This window comes from Thalassophryne amazonica, chromosome 11, assembly GCF_902500255.1.
Source record: "Thalassophryne amazonica chromosome 11, fThaAma1.1, whole genome shotgun sequence".
Taxonomy (NCBI): Eukaryota; Metazoa; Chordata; class Actinopteri; order Batrachoidiformes; family Batrachoididae; genus Thalassophryne; species Thalassophryne amazonica.
In genome coordinates, this window is record NC_047113.1 from 39,866,228 (window position 1) to 39,892,566 (window position 26,339).

At 40.7% G+C, this 26,339-nt stretch overlaps 2 protein-coding genes across 2 annotated transcripts; one reads left to right on the forward strand and one right to left on the reverse strand.

Moving 5' to 3' along the window:
* Positions 1-481: 481 nt before the first annotated feature.
* Positions 482-24,223, reverse strand: uprt (uracil phosphoribosyltransferase (FUR1) homolog (S. cerevisiae)). The gene is made up of 7 exons (XM_034181279.1): positions 23,665-24,223; positions 15,939-15,981; positions 15,784-15,853; positions 14,820-14,882; positions 5,891-6,052; positions 3,999-4,097; positions 482-783 (listed from the first exon to the last, which is right to left on the reverse strand). Exons 1-7 carry the CDS (start codon positions 23,889-23,891, stop codon positions 677-679), a joined length of 771 nt encoding a protein of 256 aa, XP_034037170.1. The 5' UTR covers positions 23,892-24,223; the 3' UTR covers positions 482-676.
* On the forward strand, positions 17,917-25,797 carry LOC117519986 (exosome complex component CSL4-like). Its single transcript, XM_034181280.1, has 2 exons — positions 17,917-17,921; positions 24,309-25,797. Exon 2 carries the CDS (start codon positions 24,314-24,316, stop codon positions 24,872-24,874), a length of 561 nt encoding a protein of 186 aa, XP_034037171.1. The 5' UTR covers positions 17,917-17,921; positions 24,309-24,313; the 3' UTR covers positions 24,875-25,797.
* Positions 25,798-26,339: the final 542 nt, after the last annotated feature.

The following is a 26,339-nucleotide window of genomic DNA, read 5'->3' on the forward strand; positions in this document are numbered from 1 at the left end:
GCCGTGGCGCGTCCCTCCGCTTTTCTTTCCATGAAAAAAACTCCTGTAACAGTGGAATGTGCTGGAAAAAGTGCTGATATCCACATCATCTGCCTTTTTGTGAAGGTCAGACGAGGTCCCGGATCAACAAAGCTTTCACGTTGGAAATGATCTGGTTGTTCCAGCGGGGTGTCAGCCTGTCGATGGGGGCTGGGAGCGCGCCGCGCTCTCAGCAGTTGTGGGCCGTCCTTAAAGTGGCAGTAACACCCCGTAATCTGTTTAATCCCCATAAAATCGTCCCTGAAAGCCATATTAATTTTTCGAACGGTGTCCACCTGGAGGTCTCTCACAAAAAATTGATGCAGTAAAGCTCCAAATCGTTCAGACATTTATTCGCAATAAAAAATAGACGAGAGGGGTGGACCACACCTCACTCAAAGCCTGCTCACAGGCAAATGACGCAACCGACAGGCATGAAAAAAACTCACGCATGCGCACGAGGGTTCAAGTTTGACGCAATCACATGATTCAAATCCATATGGTTTTTTTTTTAAAATAATAAGGTCGGATACTTTTCTAACAGACCTCGTACACAGATTACCACAATCATTTTGTGTCAACTCATAAATCCTTGGAGAAACGTGGTACTTAGCAGCCAAAACAAAAACAAAGGCTTGTAGATCATGTTGTCCAGAGGTTAGTCTGTGCCAAAGTACCTCTGTCCAAAATGTGTTGGAGCCACAGGATGTACCTCCGTGGTCAAAATGGTGATGTCTGGGAACTCCTGGATGATAGACTTGGCTCCTATTAATGTAGAAAAAAAGAAGTCACATTATTTGGTGACAGGATGCACATCTGCAAAGTTTTGTGCACATTTTCCCCACATGTACTGCAGAACAAAGTTCTCAAAATGGCATTTTTCAAAGGATGACCCCATTTTGACTCCAACAAATCTAAAATTTGTGACTGTGTTCTTAACTCATTTAACCCTCAAGCGACCGAACTAAAATGAAAGAGCAACCAAAATGACTGGGGGAGGTCATTTTTGACCTGGTTATAGTTTATACTTTTTAATGGCTATTTGTGTTTATCATACCTATACTACTTCCTTTATCTTTGACAGATATTCTAAAATGTTGCGCAATTAGTGATTTTATCTGATTTAAAAAAATAAAATAAATGACTGCACATGAAATAAAACATACATCTCTTTCCATGGTCATAAATGGCCCCACATAACTTTTTATCTATCTATCTATCTGGGGTCATAAATGACCACACTTGGCTGTTTGAAGGTTAAATATCATTAGTGGAAGATTGCTCATCAGCAGCCTGAATACAAAATTATATTCTACTACAACTGACATTGACAGGAGAATGCAGAGTGGTACACGGTGTGAGCCATGCCTGTGGATATTTTGGATGGTGATGGTGTGACTAAAACTAACACCCTACACACCACCAGTGTTAAAAGTGCGGCTGATGTTTATGTAAGAATGGACTGCTATAAACACAAATGTAAGCAGGGCTTACTTACACCCTGAATGGCCAAAATCCACAGAGTATCTCCTTTCATTGGTCAGAATTTATGAATACCTTAACGCATGGTGTGTGTGTATATATATATATATATATATATATATATATATACACACATACATACACACACACACACACACACTCAAAAATATAAATGCAACACTTTTGGTTTTGCTCCCATTTTGTATGAGATGAACTCAAAGATCTAAAACTTTTTCCACATACACAATATTACTATTTCCCTCAAATATTGTTCACAAACCAGTCTAAATCTGTGATAGTGAGCAGTTCTCCTTTGCTGAGATAATCCATCCCACCTCACAGGTATGCCATACCAAGATGATTAGTGCACAGGTGTGCCTTAGACTGTCCACAATAAAAGGCCACTCTGAAAGGTGCAGTTTTGTTTAATTGGGGGGGGGGGATACCAGTCAGTATCTGGTGTGACCACCATTTGCCTCATGCAGTGCAACACATCTCCTTCGCATAGAGTTGATCAGGTTGTCAATTGTGGCCTGTGGAATGTTGGTCCACTCCTCTTCAATGGCTGTGCGAAGTTGCTCGATATTGGCAGGAACTGGTACACGCATGTCCGGTGAGTATGCCGGCCATGCAAGAACTGGGACATTTTCAGCTTCCAAGAATTGTGTACAGATCCTTGCAACATGGGGCCGTGCATTATCCTGCTGCAACATGAGGTGATGTTCTTGGATGTATGGCACAACAATGGGCCTCAGGATCTCGTCACGGTATCTCTGTGCATTCAAAATGCCATCAATAAAATGCACCTGTGTTCTTCGTCCATAACAGACGCCTGCCCATACCATAACCCCACCGCCACCATGGGCCACTCGATCCACAACATTGACATCAGAAAACCGCTCACCCACACGCCACACACGCTGTCTGCCATCTGTCCTGGACAGTGTGAACCGGGATTCATCCGTGAAGAGAACACCTCTCCAACGTGCCAAATGCCAGCGAACGTGAGCATTTGCCCACTCAAGTCGGTTACGACGACGAACTGGAGTCAGGTCGAGACCCCGATGAGGACGACGAGCATGCAGATGAGCTTCCAAACGTCTCAGTTTTGTTGTTTAAGTTTCTCTCTGCAGGATGGGGGCAGTAGGTCATCCTGTTGTGTGTTTCAGCATAGATCTGCAAAGGCCACTAGAGTGGACATCAGCTTTCAGACCTTTTTCTTACAAACTAGGAACCTAAAAGCCAAAACGTTTGTGTTTAATAACTACACATTTAAGAAGACAACTGCACTAATTACACATCACAAGACTAGTCAAACATAAAGAAACAAACGTGCTGCAGAGTAAATTCATCTGATGCGATTGACAAACATGTCATGAACAAACAATTTACATTTACACTCTGTTAAAGTGTCTGTTCAACTCTCTGATGCTCAGATTAAAGATACTGTATGTTAGTTTACATTTACACTCTCAAATTCCTGCAAGTGTCAAGGTGCCTTAAGACCCAGGCTTCCAATGGCTTCCTGGACATGCACAGTTTACGAGAGGTTTACTCATTGGCACGCAAGATTGCGTGCAAGTTCGGGGATCAAATTCATGCAAGTGTCAAGGTGCCTATACTTAAAATAAGTACCATATGTAATTTCATATCCCATTTGTGTATTCTGCATTTGGTTGTGTTGTCTTGTGGAAGTATTGTAGCCTCCCCTGAATATTGTATCCCTTATTTAAGTGATATTTTGTTAACAGGACCCGAGAGTCAATTTTATTTATTATATTTATTTAAGATATTGTAATAGGTTCACACCCACACTGTCATTCCAATGTCCGAATAGTCTGAAGAATTAAAAGTTCATTACCCTTTGAAAGGGAGTACTTGCATAAAACAGTCGTAAAATAATGTGATCATCTATTGAAAATGTTTCCAGGACAATATACTGTCCAACAAAAACAGTTATTGCAACAGGCCTACTCATCAACCTTCACCACAGCTAATCCTTGTCCTTGCACCAATCTCACCCTCATCTCTCATACATAATAAATGATGTACTTCACCACATGTTGTGCAATATATGATCCTTTTGGAGACAATCATTTTGCCATACAAAAAAAACAAAACAAAAGATGTTAACTTCACTGATTACTTAGACCTAAAAATATTCTAACTCCATTCAGCTGGAGAGATCACAATAACACACAACTAAAAATGAAATGACGAATGGTTACCATCACAAGATGATGGCCAGAAATAAATTAAAACAGCCCCGGTGTCTGTTTTCATAGCGCTGTTCCAGTCTGTGTTTGACCTGTTCTTACCAGGGTGTGACCAGGTATAAAAGCAGAGTTGTGTAAATCACATTTTGTTCTAGTCCATGCTATTGTCTCCTGTGGGTAGATTCTGGGTCAAAATTCTCTGCACTGGTTTCTAAATGATATGAGAGTTCAACAAGCTGGAGATGAGCTGCTGCTGCTCCGGTCTAGCTGTAGTAGATTTACCGTGCGGTGTGGAGAAGAGGCTGAGGAGGATAATGTGCTTGGGCTGGACTCCGTGCTCTATCAGCACCTTCACTGCTTCGATCACAGTGTTCCCGGTACCTACAGACATACAAACGGTAAACTTAGAACCCAGCCTAACACTCTGCTCCCACAGCACTGCCTCTATTGAAACAAAAAAGTTTTACAACACATCAGCACTATTAAATACACTATGTTCCCACCTCAGGAACACATTTGCCTATCTGCTGATTGATCAGCCACTGAGTGACTGGCAGGGCTGAATTTTTGACAGTGTTCACATGCATCTTTCTAACCATGAAAATCTCTTCAAAGCATACAAATTTTTTTTTTTGCAACAACGGGACACCAGGATTATAAAGTTGCTATTTCTGTTGGCTCTCACTATGCTATTCAGCAGCTTGGTAGCTGTCTCCCAGGCAGTGTATAATTTCCCCCATGACAACTGTAATTATCACAACAGTGTGAATAAACTGCCGTGAGATGTAGTGAAGGTCCACAGTAGAGCATGACACGGGAGTGGATTTTCACTCCCGTCCCATCCCGCTCCCAGAAAAAAAAAAATCCCATAGTGTCCCAATCCTGGACTGGAGTAAAAAAATAAATCCCATCCCATCCCACTCCTGTAAAGATGACTCCCAATCCCGTCCCTCTCCCACTCAAAATCAGTCCCACTCCCATATGTCTCGCGCCGTGATGATCAATCAGGGACTGAATATGTAGTGACGTGGAGATGTCTGGAGTTTGACTGAAGATGTGAACACGTCCTGTATCTGGTAGCAGCCTGTGAGCAGGACTTATGTCTCTTTTGTCCTTTATTTCATAATTATGACAGTTTTTGGAGCGAGCAGCAGCACTACAGCACACGCGACCCCCGCAAATTTGTAGTGTCTGATCGCGCCCGGTGTGAACGCATTTTGGTTGTTTTAAATAGATGAAAATCATCATCTATTTTTGGCATTCCCGCTCCTGCCCGCTCCTGTTCATTTTTATTCCCGTCCCATCCCAATCACGGGATTGATAAAATTTTGACTCCCATCCCGCGGGAATCCCGCAGGAATCACGTGACCCACGGGAATTCCCGAAAAACGTCATCCTCTAGTCCACAGGAGGAACAAGTTATCAAAATTAATTTATTAAACCATTTCACACTTGTGCAAAATGGGGTAACTGACATTTATATTCTACTGAAGACAGCATACTGGAGACAATGACTTGCAACACCATAGCAGTGCGGCTGCCTTTTGACGCTTAGTTCAGTTTATACAGTGCCAAATTATAACAAAAGTTTCCTCAAAGCGTTATACACGAGTAAGGTCTTGACACTGCCAACCCCATGAGTATGCACACTGGCAACATTGACGAGGACAACCTCCCTCAGCATTTTTTGACCACTTGACGAAACCTCAAGCAGACCAGACTCAGTGGAGTGACTATCTGCTATGGTCACACTCACAAGGCAAAACACAAAGTATAACACAAGAACATGCAATGACAGACATAGTACAGTTAAACACATATAAAGTCTACTGTTTACAACAACAGGATAGTTGAGAAGACAAGGAGCAGATTGGAGTCCCAGTAAAACAGACTGTGGTAGTAATTTATTGATGCCACATCAGTTGAGACAAAAGTTTTCCCATAACCCACCCCAATGCAGATATACCTCCAACCTCTCCACAAGATGCTCCGTCGACCAGCAAATCAAGTTAAAAAAAATTCAATATAGACTACAAGCATTATCAATGCAAGTTCACACCTGTTTAAACATGACATATACACGTGGCTTTATCCCACAATTAGTCAAAATCATAAATTCAGCACAGACACAGTGCCCAGATGATATCCAGACAGTGCTGTTCAGTCTTACTTACTGAGGATGGGGTACATGAGCAGTACTTTTCTTCTATACACATCTGGTGGGAACTTGGCGTAGTAGACCTTGGCTTTTTGTGTCTCTTCATCACTTTGGATGAGGATCTTGCCAATGCGGATGGAGCGGCAGCAGTCCCGAAGACCCTGCTCCATGGCTTCACCTGCAGGGAAACACCGTACATACTATTTTCACACGAAATAAAAACCTGGAAGTGTTTTTCCATTATCTGTCAAAGAGGGTTGTTCATGCATTAAAAAATTGGTTCAGAAAATTGTGGGTTTTCTGTTTGTTTGATTGTCAGCAGGATATTTCCAAACTACATGAATGGATTTCAATGAAATTTGGTGGAGAGGCCAAGGAAGGGTTTATCCTGATTAGGGACGGATATCGAGAACCGGTTCCTTTCGGATATCGTTAAGAAATGTCCACCGACATCAATAAGCTTTTTGCTTAACGATTCCCTTATCGGTCCTTCAGAGTGGCTGTTGTTTCGGGTGGTGTTTGTCAGGAAAATGATCATTTCTCTACATTGATTACAGACCTGCAGCGGGTCTGTAATCAACTTTTCTGCAGCTTTGCACCTTGAACCAATCGAAGCAGTGCTTCGATCTACGATTCATGGATTCATTGTTTTATTTTGCTTTATTCTAATTTTTCCCCACTAAAACCCTGAAGAGCACATGTCTGAGTAATATTTAATATTTTTATGTTAAACCGACCTGTTATGGTTTTCTAAAACAATTGATAGATGTATTTTATAACTAAAAAACGGGACCGATGCTAACGTGTTAGCATGTCTATGGCTTTTTCAATGTTAAAGTTAGCATTGAGCTGTTCGCATCAGCACATTTATGTTGATTTTTCTGTATAATTAATGGCTCAGCGTTCGTTGTCGTAAGAGTCAAATTGTAATTTATTTTTATTCATATATTAATAATAATAGCAACAACAATAATAGTCTACATAACAGACAATAACAGTCAATAATAGACTTAAAAATGTTACAATACAATTTTAGAGAAAGAGACAAAAAGAACCTAATGAAACAAAACAACAGAAAAGATAAAACCATTTAACAATGAAAATAAATAAATACATATAGAAAAAAATAACTTTCCTGTGAACACCTAGTGACTCTTACACCTCCACTTCATCCCTGTTTTATTTAAGTTTAATGACAACTTGATCCGGTCAAACCATATTTTCAATTTGTTAATTTCTTCAGAACTATCTGCCAAGCTAGAAAACTGCGGCATCCTAGTAAGAGCAGAATACTACTAGAATGAATGTGAATAAGGAAAGTTGGGTTTTTTTCTCACCTAAATGGATGCTACACTCACTGCAGTTTATTGTCTGGAATAGCCCCAGATTGCATTTCAGAGCTTCTAGAATTCAAACATTTCCGTGCGGGTGGTGTTTGGGGTAATTTTGGGTTTCAGCTTTTTTTGTTTTTCACCACTTTCATCCCAGAATATGTCAATCGTGAGTCACTCCTCCGTTCTGCTCACACAGCTCCAAACACTGTGCGGCTCTCTGCTGAGTCAAATTAGAATGATAGGGTCCAGTCGGAATTAATACATTTAAAGTGAAACGCGGTTTAAATCAAATGACACCTCTTTCCAAACATTGTAATACAAACAAACTGCTATCAAAATGTTTTTTCCTCCCAAAATGAGACGTCCTGCGCTGATGTGCAGCAGCCGGCTGAGCTCAGCTCAAAGGTATGGAGAGACATTCATGCCAAAATGTCTGAAAGGAAATGCTTTTGACAAAAACTACAGATTTTATTTATTTTTATTTATGTCCAGAGATCAAGGATCTAGTGACCAATTTAAAATGTTCTTGACATAGAAAACCTGTCAAGCCTACTTTTAGTACACAGAAAACTCACAAGGGGTATTGATAAGGGAATCGATAAGGAATCGGATCGATAATGGCATCGATAGATAAAATGTTATAATACCCATCCCTAATCCTGATGAGCTGAAACAGTGGAAAACAACATTTTCATCCTCCATTCTGAAGTGTCTGACCCCTTTCTTGTGTAAATTTTCTTTTACTGCCCACCCCATCATGGACAGATATTCTATCATATTTCAGGTTGTCAATCAGGTCCATATATTTGTAGAGTATATTTGGAAGGGGGATTTAAATATACTTCAGACTAGGAAATATTACTACTGTAGATCAAATCAATCAATCAATCAACTTTTTTCTTATATAGCGCCAAATCACAACAAACAGTTGCCCCAAGGCGCTCTATATTGTAAGGCAAGGCCATACAATAATTATGAAAAACCCCAACGGTCAAAACGACCCCCTATGAGCAAGCACTTGGCTACAGTGGGAAGGAAAAACTCCCTTTTAACAGGAAGAAACCTCCAGCAGAACCAGGCTCAGGGAGGGGCAGTCTTCTGCTGAGACTGGTTGGGGCTGAGGGAAAGAACCAGGAAAAAGACATGCTGTGAAGGGGGGCAGAGATCGATCACTAATGATTAAATGCAGAGTGATGCATACGGAGCAAAAAGAGAAAGAAACAGTGCATCATGGGAACCCCCCCACAGTCTACATCTAAAGCAGCATAACCAAGGGATGGTCCAGGGTCACCTGATCCAGCCCCAACTATAAGCCTTAGCGAAAAGGAAAGTTTTAAGCCTAATCTTAAAAGTAGAGAGGGTATCTGTCTCCCTGATCTGAATTGGGAGCTGGTTCCACAGGAGAGGAGCCTGAAAGCTGAAGGCTCTGCCTCCCATTCTACTCTTACAAACCCTAGGAACTACAAGTAAGCCTGCAGTCTGAGAGCGAAGCGCTCTAATGGGGTAATATGGTACTACGAGGTCCCTAAGATAAGATGGGATCTGATTATTCAAAACCTTATAAGTAAGAAGAAGAATTTTAAATTCTATTCTAGAATTAACAGGAAGCCAATGAAGAGAGGCCAACACGGGTGAGATATGCTCTCTCCTGCTAGTCCCCGTCAGTACTCTAGCTGCAGCATTCTGAACCAACTGAAGGCTTTTTAGGGAACTTTTAGGACAACCTGATAATAATGAATTACAATAGTCCAGCCTAGAGGAAATAAATGCATGAATTAGTTTTTCAGCATCACTCTGAGACAAGACCTTTCTGATTTTAGAGATATTGCGTAAATGCAAAAAGGCAGTCCTACATATTTGTTTAATATGCGCTTTGAATGACATATCCTGATCAAAAATGACTCCAAGATTTCTCACAGTATTACTAGAGATCAGGGAAATGCCATCCAGAGTAACAATCTGGTTAGACACCATGCTTCTAAGATTTGTGGGGCCAAGTACAATAACTTCAGTTTTATCTGAGTTTAAAAGCAGGAAATTAGAGGTCATCCATGTCTTTATGTCTGTAAGACAATCCTGCAGTTTAGCTAATTGGTGTGTATCCTCTGGCTTCATGGATAGATAAAGCTGGGTATCATCTGCGTAACAATGAAAATTTAAGCAATACCGTCTAATAATACTGCCTAAGGGAAGCATGTATAAAGTGAATAAAATTGGTCCTAGCACAGAACCTTGTGGAACTCCATAATTAACTTTAGTCTGTGAAGAAGATTCCCCATTTACATGAACAAACTGTAATCTATTAGACAAATATGATTCAAACCACCGCAGCGCAGTGCCTTTAATACCTATGACATGCTCTAATCTCTGTAATAAAATTTTATGGTCAACAGTATCAAAAGCAGCACTGAGGTCCAACAGAACAAGCACAAAGATAAGTCCACTGTCCGAAGCCATAAGAAGATCATTTGTAACCTTCACTAATGCTGTTTCTGTACTATGATGAATTGTAAAACCTGACTGAAACTCTTCAAATAGACCATTCCTCTGCAGGTGATCAGTTAGCTGTTTTACAACTACCCTCTCAAGAATCTTTGAGAGAAAAGGAAGGTTGGAGATTGGCCTATAATTAGCTAAGATAGCTGGGTCAAGTGATGGCTTTTTAAGTAATGGTTTAATTACTGCCACCTTAAAGGCCTGTGGTACATAACCAACTAACAAAGATAGATTGATCATATTTAAGATTGAAGCATTAAATAATGGTAGGACTTCCTTGAGCAGCCTGGCAGGAATGGGGTCTAATAAACATGTTGATGGTTTGGATGAAGTAACTAATGAAAATAACTCAGACAGAACAATCGGAGAGAAAGAGTCTAACCAAATACCGGCATCACTGAAAGCAGCCAAAGATAACGATACATCTTTGGGATGGTTATGAGTAATTTTTTCTCTAATAGTCAAAATTTTGTTAGCAAAGAAAGTCATGAAGTCATTACTAGTTAAAGTTAATGGAATACTCAGCTCAATAGAGCTCTGACTCTTTGTCAGCCTGGCTACAGTGCTGAAAAGAAACCTGGGGTTGTTCTTATTTTCTTCAATTAGTGATGAGTAGAAAGATGTCCTAGCTTTACGGAGGGCTTTTTTATAGAGCAACAAACTCTTTTTCCAGGCTAAGTGAAGATCTTCTAAATTAGTGAGACGCCATTTCCTCTCCAACTTACGGGTTATCTGCTTTAAGCTACGAGTTTGTGAGTTATACCACGGAGTCAGACACTTCTGATTTAAAGCTCTCTTTTTCAGAGGAGCTACAGCATCCAAGGTTGTCTTCAATGAGGATGTAAAACTATTGACGAGATACTCTAACTCCCTTACAGAGTTTAGGTAGATAACTATAGATACATACAGAAGCACTCGGAGAGCGCAAACCTCCGCTAAGGCCATAGGGTCACTGACGCCACATGGAATACCCTTTGGCAAAGAGACTTATTCCACGTCGTTTCACGCATCAACCATCATGTTTCAGATTCAGGGGTTAACCCTCTGGAGTCCGAGGGCATTTTTTGGACAGTTCACTCGCCTGGCATAAATGTTTTATTATTGCTGTTAACAGCTCTCCCTGCATCCCACAATCAAGTTTTATGTCTCTTTTTGTCAGGACAACCTGTACTTTCAAAATATATGTTATAGTTGTGTTTTATAAGTGCAATAAAGGTTTACAATCAGAAATAAGAAAGGAAAAAGTAAAGCGGGAAATAATTTTCCACATACATTTATTCAAAACACACAGCAAACTATAATAAACTAGTAACATATCACTCCTAAAAACAATCTTTGGTGTGTCACGTGAGGTAAATCTGCCCTACAATTGGATAACCATGTGACGGTGAACCAATTCCGATTGGTCCTCACATTGCTCACGTCATCACACAGCTTCTATGAGGAGCACAAAGATGGTGGACAGTGGCTCGAAAGTCCGCGGAGTTGACTTTTCAGCAAAAAAGTAAGTTTCTATCTCATATCATTAAAAAGTTATTTAGAATTTAGTAAAGCTTGGTCTCAGCCGTCGTATACGATGGCATCGGCCCCAGAGGGTTAAACCCTTAGATCTTCAGCAAATGTATTTATAAAGTGATACTGCATGAACTACACAAGTTTTTTTTATTTTCTAATAAGTTTATTCAATGAGGAGAAACAAATGCTAAATTATTGTTGTGTCGTAACTTAATTTTTGTTCAGCCTTTGTGACCCGTCTTCATGAAGTTAGATGCAAAAATGTTGAAAGTGGCCCTATCCTGCAATGATAAATCCTTAAAAAAAATTACTGGATTCGGGCCAAGATACACCTCTGGTAAAAATTTAATTGAAATCTGTTGAGGATTTTTTGAGTAATCCTGCTAACAAACCAACCAACCAACAAACAAACTAACGCGACCGAAAACATAACCTCCTTGGTGGAGGTAATAATACCAATATCATTCACCGTCAATCAAACTGTGCTTCATCTGGGACCAAAAAACATCCATGAAATATCGAGTTTAAAGGTTTCTATCCTGATTGGGCCTTATCAAGGTTTAGGTAAGCTTTAATCAGTAGTGCTCTGTAGGAATGTTGCCTTTCAGGGGTGGAGGGGGAAGAGTTCCAAGGTGGGAGGGAAGATATCCTAACAGTAAAATAGTGTCCTGCAACACAGACAGCAGCTCATGGTCCAGTCACACGGCACATGACGATTCCTGAACGAAGGGGAAAAAAAAGTTTAAAAAGTCACAATACGTTGAGAAAAGGTGTACGAAAGAGCTTTATCACCAAACAGCCTGCGAAGCAAGAGCGCAAAAGGGACGAAAGAGGAACTTAATAAAACCGAAGCCAACAACCTCGACGCTTTAAATGAAACACGCCTGGAGCCACTGCTGGAGCAGTGTGTGTCTGCATCTCTGAGTTCCAGGACTCGGCGCTGGGATAGAGCTCACAGCGCCTGAGTCCTGGAGAAACTGAAAACAGAAGCTGTGGAGATCTGTGTGCATGTCGGTGGACCCACCTGCTTTGGTTCCTCATCCAGAACAAAAGAGGGATCATCTCCTCCATCATACAAATCCACACTGTCTGACGACACGCTGCGCGCTCCGTCTGGCTCCAATAAAAAGAAAAAAAAACCCTCTGGTGTGCGTGGTCACTGCTGTATCACTGTATTATGTTCTAAGCCATATATATTGATTTATACAGAAAACTGTCAAAAGGGGGAATAAATATAAGTGTAAAGATGACTGAATATATCAGAGCAGTAAATTGATCAGTGCGTGTGAATGTGCACTGACTCACATGTGCGGTTATTTCAACCAGCTGCAGCTGATCCACAACGGGCATTCTGCCTTCCAGAATAACTTTATATAATCTTTTGAATTATCTACCTGTTGCCACATGTACATGAGGGGTGGATTGTCATTCCTACACTCATAATGTTATATTTAATAAAAAATAAGCGCATGCAGGGGCTGCTGCCGCTAATGCTGCATTCAAGTACCGTCAGAAATTATACAACTTTTTTGTTGTTTCAAATTCAGCAGTTGCTTGTGGCAAAATAATTAATTGTATCCACATACAAGATTAATTCTGGCATATATAAGGTGGCAGAGACCAGTGAAGCTGACCCCTCACCCAGAAAAAAAATCTAAGCAAACAGGTTGAGTTTTCCCGGTAATTTCCAACGGTACATGAACACAGCAGCAGCCTCAGCACTCACACACCAGCTTCTGCACGGTGTGAAAACATCCAGCTAATCGAACAAAGTCAAACTAAACAATAACATTACAAAAACTAAAACGATTAAAAAACATCAAGAACAACAGCAAAACGAAACACGGACGAATTGAGGTTTTCGTTACCCTTCGTTGAAATTTTTCACCAGTTTAAAAATCCCAACGAAGCTCCAGCTGCAGGAACGAAGCTGCGCGAAGGTTAAACAAAAGTCCAGGTTTCTTGTTTCGTCAGGTAGTCAAGTGCCGTGTCACTGGGCCATCAGGCACACGTTGGGTTCCAAAATCTGACAGACTCTGAAAACATTAAGAGTTTCGGGGTGAAGTGTGACATCTCCTCTCTGTACAGCCTCTGGAAATCTGAGCTATCACTTTCAAATGAAATGTCAGAGGCTTCGCTATTGGACGTAACCGCAATCATTTCGTTCCATCTGTCAGTCATTGGGATGTTTCTGCTTATTCTAAAATGTACGTCACACGCCAAGAATTGCTGAGTAAGGTGTTTTCCAGAAATGCACCTGTTAATTCGCTCAGCAAGAGGAATATTTAGTAATAAAATACATCAGAGACCATTAATTATTACCGCATGTGTGCAGATAGGCTTCCAGTCATGAATACTGTGATGTCTTGCTAACCGGGAAGTTAAATAACATGCAACGTCCTTTAATATATAGATGATTTACCACCCCCTGCTACAATGGCGTGTGAGTCCAGAATTTAACTATCAACCTCCAATGTTCACTGTTGTTACCCAATATCCATAATTTCTCCAAAAGTATTAGCCCCATCAACTTTGCCATTCTGTCCTGTTCATCCATGACCCAAAAAACATAACTATACCAAACAGCAAATGTCAGCTCTCCCCAGTTTCTCCGTGATGGAAGTTACACACAGGCATACAGAAACCAGAAACCAGTTGGCTTTTAGTATATAGATGATTTACCGCCCGCTGGTGGAATAGCACGCGAGTCTAGAATTTAATTATCAACATCCACTGTTCACTGTTGTTACCTAATATCCCTAATTTCTCCAAAAATATTAGTCCTATCAACGTTTCATTTTTGTGGCGTTCATCCTCGACCCAAAATACATAAGCATGCCAAACAGCAAACGGCAGCTCTCCCCAGTATATCACTGACCGGTCATACACATGCAGGCACACATGCAGGCCACTTGGCTTTTAATATATAGATTGTTGAATGCAGACATTCCTAATAGTTACAAAACACATCAATTTACAATGTTTGAGTCAAATTTCCAATTTTAATGCACGTGGCCTTTAAGATTCACAAAATTCTGACATGACCTAATAATTCACTTAATCAACACGACTGAAAATGAACACAAATGTCTGAAGGATGTAAAGAGTATGTAACTATAGTGTAGCACCCAGTACCTCCAATTAATAGGGTGCAAGTTATATTGGTGCACACTTGGATGCATCTACAATAATATGCTTGTTCAACAGGCCTGCTTTTACAAATCTGCTGCCATCACAAAACTGTCAAATAAAGCAGATTTTACACTACAGCATTAATATGACTAACAATATTATGTCTCATTAAATCTGAAGGTGAGAGAACAAGGAAGATTTAGCTCAGCCTACTGGTGTGCCTTGTGAGAAGATACACAGTAAAAGTACAGGATGTACCTGTGTCCCTGTGCCTGTGTAACAAGATTCTCTTGTAGTCACTACTGAAATGATCAATACAGAGGAAAAGAGCTGACTGCTTATATCCAGAGCACATTATTACTTGACCTGGTAGTAAGTAGAGAACAGAATGCACAGTGAGTGTGCAGCCTACATAAATCATATGCAAGGATGACACTTTTGTAGGTGTGCTGGGACAGTTTGGCTTACCGCTCCTCATAATGCTGACTCCACAGTTGCCTCTTTCAAACTTGACACCTTCATACTTGTACCCTTAGGAAAGGAAAGCGTATGTAGAGTATAAGTGTAGTTGTTCCAAATAAGCCCACTCGTATCTTGGAGAGACAATGTAGACCATACGTTTACATACATTTTCATTAAAAACTTTTAAATGCAATTTCCCCCTCCTGTACATATTCTATTTTATCAAACAATATGTGTGTGTGTGTGTGTGTGTGTGTGTGTGTGTGAGAGAGAGAGAGAACAGTCAGGCAGACACGAGTTTGGCCCCAATGATTGACCTTTGCAAAATCTGATCTTTGCTGCACAATTCCAGACACCCCTTCCCCCTCTCCACCTACATGTGTGTGCCAAGTCTGGTGATGAGGTAAATCAAAATCTTGATCTTTGATCCCACTAAACTTGACCTTTGCCAAAACAAAATCTAATAAGGGAAATTCTGGGGTTGGAAGTCATCTGCATGTCAACTTTGGCGGAAATAAATCAGCCAAAGGGCCGGGGACAAGTAGGGGAACAAACAGACAAATGACTATGATATTTCTGCATTCTTTCATACAGTTTAAGGGGAAGCCAACTTAGTGTATTTACGCTGAAAATCTGATGATGTGAATATAAATGGAGAAGAGAAAAAAGTCCATATTTTAACTATTATTTTAAACAACTTTACATGGAAATGAAGTAGACATTCTAATTGAACTAACATCTATTGTTTGGTAAAATGAAATGTGTGGAGTTGAATATTGAAAGTTTTATAGCACAGATGTATGTACAATTCTGGCTTTAATTGTAAAACAGTGAACTGGAGTTTTGTGTTTATTTTGATATTAAGGCTAGTGGTCAGCTCTGTCTATTTTGGACAGGTAGGAGTTAACATTTTCCATTAAATCTCTTCCTTAAACTTGAGAATTGTCTGTGTTTAAAGAAAAAAAGATACCTGTTGGTGTGGTCACAGTGCACTCAGAGTACGGCAGCTGATTCAAACCCTCTTCAACCACTAGTCTGATCTGTTGGAGAGTAAAATAACAGTAAGCCTGACTTGTAAATAGTGCACAAGTGTACAGCATGTAAATAATTAAATTGTGATCTTACCAGTCGATCAGCACAAAAGACAAAATCCCCTCTGCTGGTTGTCCTGAAAACAGAAATATAAACTGAGACTTATCAAGCCTGATCAAACCCACTTTTCCTCTCCACAGTGCCCTTATCAAAAAGTAGTACATGCAAGTATGTTTCAAGTATACTTCCAGTTTACTTTTTATATACTTATCAGTACTATTTTTTGGTAAGGGTGATACATGTTTCAAAGTAGTGGCTGACATATTACCACTGCCTTGTCTCAAATTCGTCTTAAAAGTATTACAGAATTTTATGACAAGCATAAGATAGACCCATATGTAAGGGAACTCTATACTGTCCAGCATGTGGCAAAAACATAAAATGACAAAATATAACTGTGGAAAAGTTGTCAGTTGACTGGTACTGTACTCACTGTGACTGGAAGTGCATATGACATTTAAACAGGGACACTGGAAGTCAGTCAGAACTGGGGGTGATGAGAGTCTAGACCAGGGGTGGCCAAGTTTGGTCCTCGAGAGCTACCTTCCTGACACTCTTAGTTGTCTCCCTGCTCCAACACACCTGAATCCAATGAAAGGCTCATTAAAAGTCTGCTAACGAGTCTTTCATTGGACAACTAAGAGTGTCAGGAAGATAGCTCTCAAGGACCAAACTTGGCCACCCCTGGTCTAGACTATATAAAGACACCATATTTAATGCTGTGCAGCGACGCAAAATTATTATTTTTTTTTGTAGTCTTAGTGCAAATGACATTAGCCTGCTGAACTACAGCTTTTCACTTTAATTCTAAGTTTCAGAGTTAGTCTGGCTGTACCAGGAAAATATTACCCTGCAATACACAGCAAACGTGAAAACCAAATTGATGTATGTCAAAACAGCAAAGCATATCCACCTATGTACAAATAATAATAAAAATAATACTATTAATACTTTTGTATATCTAGAACTTTAACCCTGACAAACTACTTCACAGGAAAAAAAAAAAAAAAAAAAAAAAAAATAAAATCACAATGAAAACGACACACTACCAACAGTTATTAATAATTAAAATGAAAACAAATAATAAAAGTACTACATAATTGAAATAAAACACCAAATCAAATAATTCCCAGCACCACATGATCCCATGAACCCGTAAGCCTACCATCTCGGCAGTACACCACTATCCCTTCTCTTTATACAGACATCTATTCTTAGCAATCAGATGCTGTCATGGTGAATTATTATTGCGTTGTTGACTGCCACACTCGGTCAGACAGAGAGCTGACCTGCATAAATTGCTGAAGGTGATCAAGAATCAGGGTGACATTTGTGGAAAAACTGCATGAGAATGTAAAGTGATTTTCTACAATATGACTTCTTCAATAATTATGTTATTGGAGCCGAGACCATTTAGTTTTTAAATCTGTCCATTGAACATTGAAATCTGGATGACACACATCATGACTCAAACATTTTTAAACCTGTTGGAAATCTCCCACAGGTATGTTAATTAATGATTGTTAAAGTTGAACAGAGCATGAAGGTCAATAAATGCACAAACTCTGACATTTGAGATTTAACAATGACAGTTATTAAAACAATTTAACTTTGGTATGAAAAGTATTTAACATGTATTTTACCTGCATATGTGGTAGAGCGGCAGAAAACATTAAGTGGGAGAACAACAAAGGCAGCGAATGTGCTGACAACGTTACTTTTCCATTTGACCTCGACAATCCGTGACATTTTTTTCTCTGACCCAGCCACAAACAAACTGGTTATAGACATTCAAGCTTTTGTAGCTTTTCCAAGCTATTTCACCTGAGCCTGAGAGGTCCAGGTGAAAATAATAATTTACAATGTCCATGTACATAACAACACTCGGCAGTGAACTTCACTCTCCGACCATGCAGATGATGGCATTTCACACAGATCTTCAACGCCAATTAACTTCATCGTCATGTTATGGCACGATCCTGCTACACTGCGAGCCCATCTCTATATCTCACAGCTGTCTCCTGAGGTTTTGTTCCTTTTTGGCAAACTTTCACCATGGGAGAGTGTATAACGTATGTTTCTACTATCCATTGTTTATTCACCAATACCGCCAAGATGGAAAAACGGCTGGCATGATTATAATTCTGACGTCAGTGAAAACACTCCATTGTAGGCAGCTGAGGAAAAAAAGTGTTTGCAGGGTGACGCTGATAGAACTGGACTTTTTTTCCCACATACGGACTGGAGGTTTTATCCTCAATGGATACACTGTATATGGATAACTATAAAACAAAACAATGAATAATGCAACTTATCAAATGATATAATCAGTTCATATGCCCCGTCATCCATCTATTTTTGTATCACATAGGCTGCACAGAAAATATGTTGAATGTTCTAAAATGAAATCAAATTTAACTGGAGCACCGCGCTCGTAGAGTGCAAACCTCTGCCATTAGTTTCCAATTCCACAAATTTTTACCTTGTAAAAAAATTTCAAGGTCAAAGTCATGTTATAAGTGGCTTTTCATGAGCTAAAATATAATACAAAAGATAGATCAAAAGGGCTTTACAAAGTTAAAATCAAATATCTGCTAAATCCCCAAAACAGATCTGATGTGGATCAAACTTAGTCTATGCATTAAGAGTGACAGTTTTCATCTCATTGTCACAAATAAGAGTGACTGCAGTACTTTTGATTGAGCTACAATGCATAAATGTACACCAAATTGGCTTTTAAATATATTATATATATATTATAATATATTAAATGCAAATGTCCACAGAATCCACAATCCAGATCAGATCCGAATCAAACTTTGTCAGGTGATGGTGAGTGCCAGTTTGCACCTCACTTTTTTCAATGAATGAATGAATTTTATTCAGCACACACAGATCCAAAACATACAAAAAAAAGAGAGAAAATAATCCAACAATGCACCCATGCGCCCGAAAGGGTGTAGGCAGAAGCAAAAGCTTATAAAAGTCTACCCCTTTAACCAAAAATAAAAATTGTACCTAAGTATATAAAATTATACATATACCAAATACAAGTATAAATTAATCCCTGAACTACAATTTCAAAAACACAAATGTGCAGGCAGCAGTATACCAAAAACAAGACAAAATCAATAAACCTAATTTAACATTATATAGCGAGCAATCAAATAGATTCTGTAGAGCCTTAAGGTGCGTTTACACATAACCAAGATGCGTTACGAATGTCTTTTCTGTCATTCGTGACACATTCATGACATTCTTAATGTGACTTAACGCATCTGAATAGGTTTCTTAATAGTGCGTGTTGGTGCGTGATATTCTTGATATTCATGTTTTTGCCAGTCAAAAAAATCTTCCACGAATGTCACACATGACCCTCATTTCGTCTCACGTCGTGGAGGTCGCAACTGAGTGTACTGATCCGTCTTGAGTATTGATCCTTAATAGAACGTGACAACATTCGTAGTGGTTCCTGTGATGGTTCTTGGAGCCCAAACTGTCACGCGTTATTACGAAGTGACACGGAAACTGTCAAGTTTTGACACGACGCGGCGTCACATTTCACTGCGCGCCATGAGAAATCAGTTTTCTGTCACGTGTGCACAATTAAACTCGGCTCCAAATGTCGTTCCACAGTTCCTACTGAAGCTCCTCAGGACTCTCCTGCAGGTGTTCCACCTGCTGTTGTAACCGATGAGCGGGAGAACGAGTCTGAGCCAGAGGAACCAGAGGAGACTCGTGCAGCCAGACATCTCTGCACCTCATCCAGTCTGGCGGAGGAAGAAGCGTGCGCACAATTAAACCCTGCTGCATCACATTCAGTTTGATTGCTGACACCAAGTCAGCTAAAAGTCTAATTTCAATGCTCTTCAGCGCGCTCCTGCAGGTGTTCCACCTGCTGCATGTGCCTGATGTTTGGGAAAATGCGTGAGACGAGAGCCGCATGAAGCCACACATCTGGCTCTGTCCTCCTCCTCTCTGCGCTACTCCATGGCACAGAGCCCAACAACACATGCAGTCACAAAGATCTTCTGAAAAACTGGAGCGATCTGAATTCGGTTGGATGAATATGAGTGTGTGTGGAGACAATTCACCTTGTTCACAACGTGACAGAACTTAACGATGCGCTGTTACACGCAAAAGCACACAACAACGCGGAACATTATTCTTGACCGTGCGTAATGGTTCCTGATAATTCTCCAGCAACACGTGCCATTAATCGTAACGTGTGGTAACAGGTTCCAGCAGTTCCTGAGGACACCTGACACCTCTGCCCCGAATCATCACATTCGTGATCAGCGGCCAAGAATGTGTACTTCGTGGCATTCGTGACTTGTCGTCATTATGTGTAAACGCAGCATTATAAAGCCAACCAAAGTACCAAGAGATTTTATATTATCCGACCAATGATTCCAAGTGTTAACAACTTTAATAGAAAAACAATGACTTTTTACAGTAGTTTGAATCTTTGACTTCTGAAATAACAATGTTCCCCCGTAGATTATAACTGGAGTCCCTCATTTTAAACAGGTCCTGGACATGTTGTGGTAGAGGTTTATTTTGTACTTTGAACATAATTTGTATTGTGATATAATCAATCAAATCCCAAAATTTCAAAATATGTAAACAGACAAACAATGGATTTGTTGGCTTACAATATGGTTTCTTACTAATAATTCTTACAGCTTTCTTTTGAAGGAGAAATATATGATTTGTATTAGTTTTGTAGGTGGTTCCCAAAACTTCAATACAGTAGATCATATATGGAACAATTAATGAATGATATAAGGTAACCACCAAATCTGTTATCTGGATCAGATGTGGATCAAACTTTTTCAATTGATAAATGATACCATCCTACACAACACTCTCAAAATTTGATCTTTTTTGACAGTTATGGATTTTTGAAAATTCATTCAATGTTAGAAGGTTTTGTCAAGATTTTTCCTGACCTTGACCTTTAATCAGTTCTCGCCTATCAGGATATGAATATTCAGTAACAATTTCATAACAATGTATGAAAAATTGTGGGCTCCATGCTATTCACAAACAGACAAACAGGGGTGAAAACATAACCTCCGCCCAACTTTGTTGGCGAAGGTACCGTAATTAAAAAAAAAAAAGAAAAAGAAAAAAAGTTGGCGTTGGAGCTACTATTAAAAGAAAAGTTTTTAAAATGATTTGATCAGTGTACTAATTTCCCTTGCAACTGCAGCTCCTCACCAGCAGAGGCTGATGCACCCCCACTTCCAGGACCCCTGCACTTAAATGTTTTTATACCAGGACTTCATAGGTTTTCATCAGTTTTAGATATGCTAAAAACTGAGTAAAACTGGTTTTAGACAGCTTTTTGCCAACATCCTGGTGAAAACACGTTTTAGACGGTCTAAAACCTAATCCTGCAATACAGCCCGGGTTACTTTTGACTCTGGTCAAGAACTGAATACCAATTTGTTTATTTTTAGATTATTTTGTTACATTGCAGGTGCTTTTGCTTGCAGGTGCAGATCTCCTCTCTGTGTCAGGGCATGGTGTCCTCTGTGTGTCCTCTGGTCATTATGTGCTCCATGCATGATCACTCCTCTAGCATTTTATTATTTCACTGTTTCAAGATTTCCCCCATGACCCTTCAAAGATCAGCAGGTGCCCATCTCTGCTGAACTTGAAGAAATGTAGTGGCAACACAGACAGTTCTTGTGACAGTGACAAGGTCACCCTTTAACTCTGTCACCATCGTCTCATAAAAAATACACACAGACAAGGTATGAACAGTTTCACAGTTTCAAGAACCGCTAAAAGCATCATTTTCCTTCATTTGACCCACACTGGTGGATCCAAAATCCATCTCAATGGATATGGGTCAAATCTGACCCAGAACAGACTCAATGTAGAAAAATTTGTGCCAACTGCACAAAACCATAACATTTTAAAATATTGTCATTTAATGTAATCTGGGTCATTTTAAGAAATGTAAAATGGTGTATGTATAGAGTCTTTCAGGGTGCCATCATCCTCTGGATGCCTGGAGCGTTTCCGATTCAACTCACCAGTTGTAAATAAGAACAATGGCATCCCCGATCGTCACGCACGAGGAAAAGAAAGGCAAATCAGCATGAAATGTGGTCACCAAAAGCATTCAAACACAAATTAATGTAAAACACAGATTTTTTTTCCTTCAAATCCTAGGATGAATCACATCCAGGTCACATGCCATCGATATTCCTGTTCCAGAAGGTCTTTAATTTCCCGACAACTGTGAGGAAACAATGAATCCCCATGCAACGCCATGTTATCGCATGACCGGAACCAATCCAGATGCAGAAAGGACCATGGGACCCTGATGTCATACACTTCATCCTTAGTGGCATTATAAGAAAGGCCGTGGCTACAGGTACGGACCCGTATCTACAGAGACCGTTCTAAAGATACGGAGGGTGTCTTACCGACCAATCAGAATGCGCAAATATGTCCGTACCCGTACCATATGCGGCTAAAGGTCCGGCAAGGCTTCAAAACTCATCCGTACATTGTCCTTATATTCAGTGAACACCGTTCTAAAGATACGGAGGGTGTCTTACCGACCAATCAGAATGCACAAATATGTCCGTACCCGTACCATGGCAAGGCTTCAAAACTCATCCGTACATTGTCCATATCTTCAGTGAACCTCAGTCCGTACCTTTAGCAGTCCCGCAGAAGATACGGATCTACGCACCCGTAGCCACTTCGTAGAAGAAAAGCAGGTTGATGTGGCTCACTGTAGTGTACAATGATACTACCAGGCTGCTTCTCCAGGTTCCCAGATGGCAAGGTGTTTCTCAGTTTTGTTTATTCAGGTGTTCCAACATGTCAGACACTACCAAGACAGTTAATGCATAAATGTATGTGCCGTTAGAAAGTGTTGGAAAATGGAATAACAACGGCTTTGACTAGCCCTCAGAAAGAGCCGCTTTCAGTATTCATCTGCTCTCTGGAAACACTGGAGCTTTAATACAAACTGTTCACAACAGGAGTGACTATTGACCCAGCGCCACCAGTTGCAGTTTGCTATTCGCCCGGCGACCTGACCTTTGCACACACTGCCTGCCGCTACTACTGATTTGATGGTTTAGTGAGGTCGTCGGATCGGCCACACCACAGTCAAAACACGGCCCAAGAAGATGGTCAAACTTGATTATCTAGAGGAAGTAAAAGTCGTAAAAGTGAACCTGCGGAAGAATCATTAACGATCTTTGAAAGGTGGCGGCGCTGCCCACACGCACGCCAGCCGGCCCCGAGGCAGTCTCCTGCCATCCAAGCTGAGAAATGGTGCCTACCCCCATCTATTCTGTCAAATAGACTATTTTCACCTTATTCAACTGACAACCTTGCCACACCTTGCATACCTGGCCTGGCAAATAGACTTGGCTGTTCATAACATGTTTTATTGTTTTTATTTATTTTTTTAAATCTGTTTCATGTATTTATTCATTTTATTTATTTTCTAAGTGTTTTTCATGGATCCACTTTTTAGTCTGAAACAAAGAATTGTGATTATAATTTAACCAAACTGCAAATTGATTTACTCAATTGTCTAAAAACATTGTCCTAAAAACATAAACAAACAAAAAAGAGACAAATCTCCCTGAGGCAAAGTGAATTTGACACAAATACTTTTAAGTACATGGCACTAAAGAGAAAATAAAAGTTATGTCACTTTGACCACCTCAGTTCCAGGGGTCACTTAACCTCAATGACAGTGATCAAAGCGGGGACTTACTTGTCTCTGATGATGGTCTGTAATTCACGGATCTGGTCGTTGAGAGGGAGCAGTTTGAGCTGAGGTCCCAGGCTGTCCTGGGTGACGGGTTCTGTGCTGCTGGTGTGACTTTGTTCGTTGTCCAGAACGGCTGCTGCAGCACTGCTGCTGCTTGCAAAGCGGACCTGTTTCATGGGGTGTTCCTGACTGCCGTTGACGCTGTTCGGCTGCTGATTGTGACACAGCATCCTGAGTCTAAAGTCCTGCCTGAGTGAGAGGCTTTTTGCTTAAAACGGTCCCAAAGCCGAAAGTTGGCGACAGTTGTCCGAGTGACTCACTTAATATTAGCAGAATGACTCTGCGAGTGACTAAAAGACGAAGAGCCACGCAACGTGTTCTCCCCTCAAGCTAACTCAACTGTTTTATAAAAAGCGCGTTTATCCGAGTCGCACCGCACGAAAAGACCCGAATTACAAAATAGCGGTTAAACGCTTAAACACAGTGTGTAAAAGAAAGAACTAGCAAACGATGTGCTCCAAAAATAAACAAACACAAAAGCATAAAAAGCAAATTGGTTCGACTGCTAGAGCGGAAGTGATGTCATACTAGACGGAAGTGGCGCGTGTTTAGGCGGGTCGAAGAGCTGTTCGTCTGTCATTTTGGAGCTACCATGAAGCAGTGTGTTCCAGGTGATAAACTGTGCAGTGGGAATGACTGTACTCCCGGAACAGGGGTGTATCTCCGAGAGGGATACATTTACGCCTCACGTACCGGTTACGTGCACCGGAAGGAGGAGGAAGGAGTGTTTCCAGTGATCTCGGTGGTGAATCCTGTAGACGCGAGGGTCCTCCCACACGTCGGAGCAACTGTCATCTGTAAGGTGACCAGTCTCAACGCCAGGTTTGCCAAGGTTCACATCTTATATTTGGGCTCCACGATGTTGACGCACTGCTTCCGAGGAATCATCCGAAAGGAAGACGTGCGAGCAACAGAGAAAGACAAGGTTGTCATGTACAAAAGTTTTAGAGGCGGCGATCTTGTCCTCGCAAAAGTGATATCTCTGGGTGATGTACAGTCTAACTACCTTTTGACCACGGCGGAGAACAACCTGGGAGTACTGCTGGCTTATAGTGAAGCAGGAGCCCAGATGGTTCCCATCAGCTGGACCGAGATGCAGTGTCCACTAACACGCGCCAAAGAGTTCCGCAAAGTAGCTAGAGCGCAGCTGTGATTATTCAGGGGATATGAGGTGAAAGTGGAGCGTCTTCATCACGTCAGACTGTCAACACGCTGCCAATGCCCTGCTGACTCACTACAGACTCATGGCTGACACACTGTTTATATGCCGTTGACGTCTGTCTTACACACTGGCTACACCTGACCTACCCATTGTCTGCCAATATCCGAGTGGTACACCATCGACACTTGACCTGCTGACATCTGATCTCTGTACTGCAGACCCATGGGTGACGCCATCAAAACTTGACCAACATACCGTTGACACTTGACTGACGCATGGTGGACACCAGTAAACACACTGCCGATGCACTGCAAATGGATGACAGACACACTGGTGATGCCCTACCAACACACTGCAGAGACATGACCGACATCCTACCCACACTTTGCAGACACACTGCTGGTGTATAGCCATACCAATGCACTGCATACACATGGGTGACTGTTGTACTACCAATGCCCTACAGACATACTGCAGACACTGATGATGCCCAGCTGATATACTGCAGACACTGTGACAATGCCTGACCAACATGCACCCAGCCGATGCACTGCAGACGCATGGGTGACAACCACTATTGACACACTGTAGTAGATGCCCTATGGATATCCTGCAGACAGAGCTAATGCCCTACCTATGTACTTCAGACACATGGGTGACAGACGTGCTGTTGACACACTGTACATGGCATACCACAGTGGATGCCCTACTGAACTCCTGTAGACACACTGCGAATGCCCTACGTGCTATAGAGACATGGCTGACACACACTATAAACACATGTCCTATTTGCTGTCTGCGCATGCCTTATCAGCGCACAGCAAACACATGTTGCCCTATCAAGGGCACTGCAGATGCGTGACTAATAAACTGTCAACACGCCACTGATGCATAGTCTACACATGGCCAAGATTCAACACATCTTTAAAACTGTGGGGCTACAGGTGATCTTTTTTTATGAATTTTCTATGAGTTTAAAAATAAAATGAAGTGATGAAAAAAGTTTTGGTGTTTGTGTGGTGTGAAGGACATTCAAACTTCTCCATGTATGATTTTTTTTTTTTTTGATTAACCATTTTAAAACATGCTCATAGTAAATGTAATAAATAGTTTGTGTGATGAGTAAAGTAAGTCCTCTGCAGATTATAGCAGCAGCCATTGGATCTGTTATAATAGGAACTATTTACATTCACAAGTCTATATAATACAGTATAATTTACAATTGGAAGAAAATGCATTTGGACAGCTTTGGATTTGACAAATATAAATATGTTACATTTCTCACCTGTACACGCTGTTGTTGCGTGGCCTCTGATAAAAAAAAGCCAGGTCTGGATCCCACAGTTTTGGCTAACTTTAGACCTATTTCTAGTCTGCCTTTTTTAAAATCAAAAATTCTAGAGAAGGTAGTTTACAGTCAGCTAATGTCTTTTTTAAATGAGCACAATATTTTTGA

Excerpts from the sequence above, each read along its gene's own strand:
- LOC117519986 (XM_034181280.1), top strand. The coding sequence starts at position 24,314 with ATGAAGCAGTGTGTTCCAGGTGATAAACTGTGCAGTGGGAATGACTGT.
- uprt (XM_034181279.1), bottom strand. The coding sequence starts at position 23,891 with ATGCTGTGTCACAATCAGCAGCCGAACAGCGTCAACGGCAGTCAGGAA. Across the intron at positions 15,982-23,664 it reads CAGACCATCATCAGAGACAA|GACAACCAGCAGAGGGGATT; the intron begins GTAAGTCCCCGC and ends TTCTGTTTTCAG. Across the intron at positions 14,883-15,783 it reads CACTGTGACCACACCAACAG|GGTACAAGTATGAAGGTGTC; the intron begins GTATCTTTTTTT and ends TCCTTTCCTAAG.